The 5,705-nt window shown below is 45.2% G+C and overlaps 1 protein-coding gene across 1 annotated transcript; it reads right to left on the bottom strand.

Moving 5' to 3' along the window:
* Nucleotides 1-284: 284 nt before the first annotated feature.
* On the bottom strand, nucleotides 285-4,929 carry LOC123071646 (probable UDP-N-acetylglucosamine--peptide N-acetylglucosaminyltransferase SPINDLY). The gene is made up of 12 exons (XM_044495226.1): nucleotides 4,636-4,929; nucleotides 4,139-4,212; nucleotides 4,002-4,066; nucleotides 3,702-3,794; nucleotides 3,523-3,624; nucleotides 3,276-3,440; nucleotides 3,086-3,174; nucleotides 2,894-3,015; nucleotides 2,574-2,755; nucleotides 1,585-1,869; nucleotides 1,314-1,461; nucleotides 285-975 (listed from the first exon to the last, which is right to left on the bottom strand). Exons 1-12 carry the CDS (start codon nucleotides 4,815-4,817, stop codon nucleotides 635-637), a joined length of 1,848 nt encoding a protein of 615 aa, XP_044351161.1. The 5' UTR covers nucleotides 4,818-4,929; the 3' UTR covers nucleotides 285-634.
* Between the last annotated feature and the right edge of the window lie 776 nt (nucleotides 4,930-5,705).

The following is a 5,705-nucleotide window of genomic DNA, read 5'->3' as shown; positions in this document are numbered from 1 at the left end:
CACGACGTCACGCACTGACGGGCGGGCTCCGCTCTGCCTGCTGGGCCCGGGGCTCCGCTCTGCCTGCTGGGCCCAGGGCTCCGCTCTGCCTGCTGGGACCGGCGATGACGTGGCACGCGGGCTGATACGTGGTACATACGCCAAGTGTAGAGCCAGGACTGGCTGCCCAAGTTCCAGGACCGTAGTGTGGACGTATTTTCAAGAATCAGGACCGTATTGAATCGATACTCAACTTTCGGGACCGAGTTGGACCGAACCGGCAAGTTCCGGGATGATACGTGCAATTATCTCGTGAAAGTGAGTTGTGTTTGTAGCTAAAACTTTGAGGTGTTATGTACAGGGTACTGGTACAGTCGTTCATGTTCATGTCGCATGCCTGTTACAAACTTACAGTCAAATTCTACTCCAGAATTTCTTCGACCGGCCACAGAAAACCTACCAGCACAGCAACTGCGGAGCCTGGGGGCTGATCCGCTGCACATGGATGGCAGCAGCCTTAGAGTCACCAAGCATAGCTTCTGAGTTGGCCCCTTGAAGTTGACATTCCAGATCCGAGGTTTGCACGGACAGGAACTTCCTGTTCGAAGCTCCAGCGCAATGTCTGAAAGGTCATCATCGTTCATCATCTCTTGCTCTATTGTTTCTTAGCCAACGCAAGGGCTTTTGCCAAGTTCGATTTGGCAGCATCAAGCAAGTCGTCAGACTTGACAGCCTTCTCGAAACAGCTTACAGCATCCTCCCAACGGCCCTCCGCGACAAACACAAGCCCCAGGTTGTTGTTGGCTGGTGCATACCCAGGACAAATTTCCAAAGACCTGGATAGCATCTTTCTTGCAAGTTCATACAACCTGTGCTGCCGATAAAGGATCCCAATGTTCGAGAGGATTGCGTACGACTGCTGGCTGGATGATAGCACTAGTGCCCGTTTATACACAGTTTCAGAGGACGGATCATTCGATAACTGCAACGCAATACCTGTGTAAACAGCCATCGGTGCATACATATTAGTCATGTAGTTAATGCAGAAATAATGTTCAGGGAATTACAGATAATGATTGGTGGTTCCGGTAAATCAACTATGGTGGTGAAGTTCCTTTGTCCAGGGGTATGACTTAGAGCATTGCTAGACTAATTAGATAACTTGATAAAATTTGAAGACTGATGGAACTTTAACCAAGTATACTAACAAGAAAATGTTAGACGATTTTTTTAAGCATATATGACATCATGACCTTGACAAACATAACGAATTAACATTCTACTGGCTTGCTTACTCAAGATATATACATGACTGAACTGAGCTTCAAACTTACCGAGATTAGACCAAGCATAGCAGCATTCTGGGGAACGAGCTATTGCAGCTTTGAGAAAATTTACAGATCGACTAAACTGAGTCGTGCACATATTGTATAAGCCAAGCTGATGCCATTGAACAGCATCATCTGGGTCCTCTTGGATTGCCTGCGAACAAGATGTCAATATAATATTATTATTTTGTTGCTGTTTTGCAGTGCCCATATTTTGCACTTGTCAGTTCAGGATGAAGTGAATGGCTTTGTGGTGGTGATAGTTTGCAAACGTCACCTGCTTTAATGTATAAAGAGCTCGCTCTTCTGCCTCATTTAGAATTGCCTGCTCACCATCATAAGCAGCTGCAATTTCATGTTGTGCCCTGTGAGCCATTGCCAACCCCGCCCAAGCAACCGGGAGATCAACTACTGAAGTGTCTCCTTCTTTTAGAACCGTTGCCATCTCATTTGCAGCCCAGATAAGCTGATCATCAGAACATTGCGACCTTACAGCATCTCTGATACGGTGAACTGCAATAGCATACCGAGCAGGCATATGATTGGGTTCAAATTTTGCTGCCTGCAAAGAATAAAAAACAAGAGAATGTGATATCTACTTTGCCCATTTACCAAACCATCAGCAACTTCGTCACAGTGGAATGTAACGCTGGGACTATCTAGTACCATAACAGAAAGTAAGTACTTCACGGTATTGTGTAGCTTCAGTGTTCGGCAATGGTGATGCTGGAGGGAGATTGACTGGTGGACAAGTATTTTTCAACTTGAATATTGCAAATTTCATTGAAGTTCATAGACCACAAACTCACAGTGATAACACAGCCAGGATCCACTGTTTAAACCACATAAAACCAGTTGGAAGCTCTGTGACTCGCCCAGTTTGAGGTACTGGTAGGGCAAGCGCCAAGAACTAGCTAATAACTCCAATATAACTAGCTCAGGACATCATGTCACAGCACACGCGGCAACCAGCTGGTAAACAGGCCACAGTTTATTTGGATGAGCCATAGTAGTGTTCTTAGCAGTGGACTTCATGCACCTCCCCTCCCCCCAACCCCAAAAAACGCGCACACAGAAATTCACACACGTAAAAGAGACAAGACACATCAAAGAATGAATCATCATTAAAAATTTACTAAAAGCCGGTACCAAGTGCTTATAGGATATATAGTATCAATGGTAAATAAGTGTATATGACAGTAATTTGAGCAGCACTAAATTCCCCAGAAATAATGTTAATAAAAGAAAAATAACAACACTCGTTACCTGCTCCAAACACCTCTTTGAATTTTTATGTTCACCAGCCATGTGATATGCATTTGCAAGATTGACCCATATCGATGCGGCTTTAGGATCAGACCTCACAGCTGCAAGTAAGCACTCTTTTGCAGCAACTAAGGCTTCTTTCTGATGCAGATAAAATCCTGCATCGACAGTACCACTCGCCCCTGCTATGTGACAATTGTATTAGGCAGCAACTAAAAGTAGTATCCACTCATCCAAATATCATGATACATATTAGCTTTAAGATAAGATATGAAAAGACTAAAGAAGGGAAGACTATGCCAAAGACATTGCTCGTGTACCTGCGGCCAAAGACCCATATTTACATAGAAGGAGAGCACCGTAGTTCACCAGAGCAGCTGGGTGACTTTGATCTTTCAGAACAAGCTCTTGAAAGCATTTTGTTGACAGTTCTAGATCCCCACTGAAAATTGATAAATATATTAACAGTGTGAAACAAAGGAAAATTGGAATGGTAATTTCACAGTTCACACCTTTGAATATATGCAACACCAAGATTGGCAAGCGAGTCCAGGTAATCTGGAGCAACAGTCGTGAGAGTAGAAAAAACTGAGATACCACTCTGGACAGGGTGAACAATCAGGTAGTATTCCAAGAAATTTCTTTTTAGGCACTGACATGTGACAAATGGAAAGAATCGCATCACAATCAGCATATTGGTACCTGCAGTTGACCACCCCGAAGAAGAACTAAACCGAGAATGTTCCAAACAGCGGCCTGCCTTGGGTCCAATTCAACTGAACTCTTCAGCTTAACAAGGATTTCACTCAATTCACTAGCATCAAGTTCTTCGTCAAAACTATCACCCATGCTTGCTTGCAAAATACACTGCATGATAAATAACTGCATCAGGGGGGGGGGGGGGGGGGGGGGCACAGCCAGAAGAAGAGTTGCAAGTTGGCTGATGAACCTGAGCATGGTGAATCCTCACTGATGAGAGTAAATCAGGCCTCCGCACTTCTTGTTCATCTTGTAGCAATATTTCAGACGACTTATCATATGCTATTATTGCCTGGCAGATTTCAGGAGTCAATTAAGCTCTATGCATATGTTACAGAGTTTAATTTTCCAAAGTGAAGGACCATTTACCTTCTGTGGCTGACCAAGCCTTTGGTACATCAAACCCAACATAAAATGGGCATGAGCATTCTTAGGCATCTTCCGGGCAACATTTACCAGAGCCTGCAAACAAACATTAAGCTCGTAACCATAATCATACCAAGAATTCCCCTTCAAATGACCAGCTTACACTCAAAGCAATGGGATGACAACCCCGTGGTCGATACAATATTAAATGGTATCTAAATACAGTTTCACCTTTTTATATTAGAGATATAAAAAGGAACTACAAATGCTCATTCTCCGGTGGCATTAGGACTAATAACTCACAGCTTTCAAGTTGCTAACTTTCTCCTCGCGTGAAACGGAAGCCCCTGGACAATGTTGCTCGACATCTGTTCACAAAGAGTCATAAGTAATCAATTCACAACAGAAAACTTCCCTTATACTGCTTAGCATGCCCTCACCTTCGCATTCAACAGTATCAGGCTCCTTCGCCGTGGTCGTGCTTTTTGCCAAACTACCCTCGTCGTTGCAACTCCTGCAAGTAAAATATATAAATTATCAATGCCTAAGGCCTAAGCACTCAATACAGAACCAGGAAATTACCAGGCAGGTGATATTAAAGGCCATCTAGTGCTGAAGAGATGTGTGCTAATTCTAAAAGACTGCCAAGCAAGCTTCGAACTTCGTTGGATGAGCATGTGCAGTAAATCTAGCAGTCCATGTAAAGGGATCGTGCTGAACTCAACACAATTCGCCAGAGAAGTTCAATGCTATGGCAGGATCACTCTCCCAGGCAAAAAAAGAAAGAGAGAGCACATCCTAGGGTTATGACCTACGAGTGACGACCGTGAGTGCGCGAGGAAGAACGCCCAATTCGAAACTATTTGCAGGGGGGGGTGAACCCACGAGTGGAAGCAGTCCAGCACAGTCAGATCGAATTAGAACTCTATGCTCGTACCTAGTGGAGGAGTCGACGGCGACCACCGGAGCAGCGGCGGCGGCTGCTACGGCGGCGGCGGCGATGGCGGGGTTGGGTTTGGGGGTTGGTGGGTGATCCTCGCCGTCGCTCTCCGGCGGGTCGACGTTGAGGTCGGCTAGCATCATCGCCCTCTGCGGCGGCGGAGGCTGGGCCTCCAGCATCGTCTCCGCCCGTGTCTCCGGCGAGGGGGCGAGCTCCGGCCCGCGGATGCGCTGCCGGGTACAGTAGCGACGAGATGTCCTCCTCTCGCCTGTGGGTCGATGGGAGTGAGGCCGGGTCTGCGGTGGTACGTCGCCGTGGACTGCGTAGAGTGGGCCGAGTGAGACTGCTACGGCCTGTATCAGTGATGGGCCTCACTGAGGCAGGCCCAGCTACTCGTTGAGGCGCGGCATGGGCGAATGGATTTTATGCCAGCAACTACTGCCTTTTATTCCTCAAAAAAAAAGCAACTACTGCCTTTTTCATTTGTTGTTCACACATTTTCTAAAAAAAATTGTTGTTCACAAATGACATTTTGCTGTTTTCCAAAGCAACGCGAGCAGCAGAAAAAAAAAGTCTAAAAAAAAGCAATGCGGGCATAGCCAGAAGAAGTATATTTTTTTTTGTTATTTTTATGCAAATGCTTCAGGTCAATGTATAAATCGAGGAAGGTCCTCTTCCATAGGAGTTGCTCTAACAACATCAATGAAGAGGTATACAAAATATATTCTATAAGTATACCAGATAAACAACTTAATGAGAAGTACCTTGGCATTCCGGCGGATATGTGCAATATGAAGGATGGGGTGTTTAAATATATCAAAGATAGGTTGTGGAGCAAAGGTCTTCGGTGCTATAGTGTGGGTGGAAAAAAACGATGTCTTTTGTTGGGAGATGTGTCTTGATTAATCTGTTGCACTTTCACTCGCATGAGGGAAAGTGTTATTGCATGCAACTTTCACTCGCCTGGTAGTTACTCAATCAGCTATTTGGTCGACAAGGCAAAAATTAATCCATGAACGAACCCATTAAAGAACTCTGTCTACCCATCTATTCATCTTTCGATACAT

Source organism: Triticum aestivum, chromosome 3B (assembly GCF_018294505.1).
Source record: "Triticum aestivum cultivar Chinese Spring chromosome 3B, IWGSC CS RefSeq v2.1, whole genome shotgun sequence".
Classification (NCBI taxonomy): domain Eukaryota; kingdom Viridiplantae; phylum Streptophyta; class Magnoliopsida; order Poales; family Poaceae; genus Triticum; species Triticum aestivum.
Note: the sequence above shows the minus strand (reverse complement) of the source record. Positions and strands in the feature narration are given on the sequence as shown.

Excerpts from the sequence above, each read along its gene's own strand:
- LOC123071646 (XM_044495226.1), bottom strand. The coding sequence starts at position 4,817 with ATGCTGGAGGCCCAGCCTCCGCCGCCGCAGAGGGCGATGATGCTAGCC. Across the intron at positions 2,756-2,893 it reads ATATGGGTCTTTGGCCGCAG|GGGCGAGTGGTACTGTCGAT; the intron begins GTACACGAGCAA and ends GTCACATAGCAG. Across the intron at positions 1,462-1,584 it reads CTCTTTATACATTAAAGCAG|GCAATCCAAGAGGACCCAGA; the intron begins GTGACGTTTGCA and ends TCTTGTTCGCAG.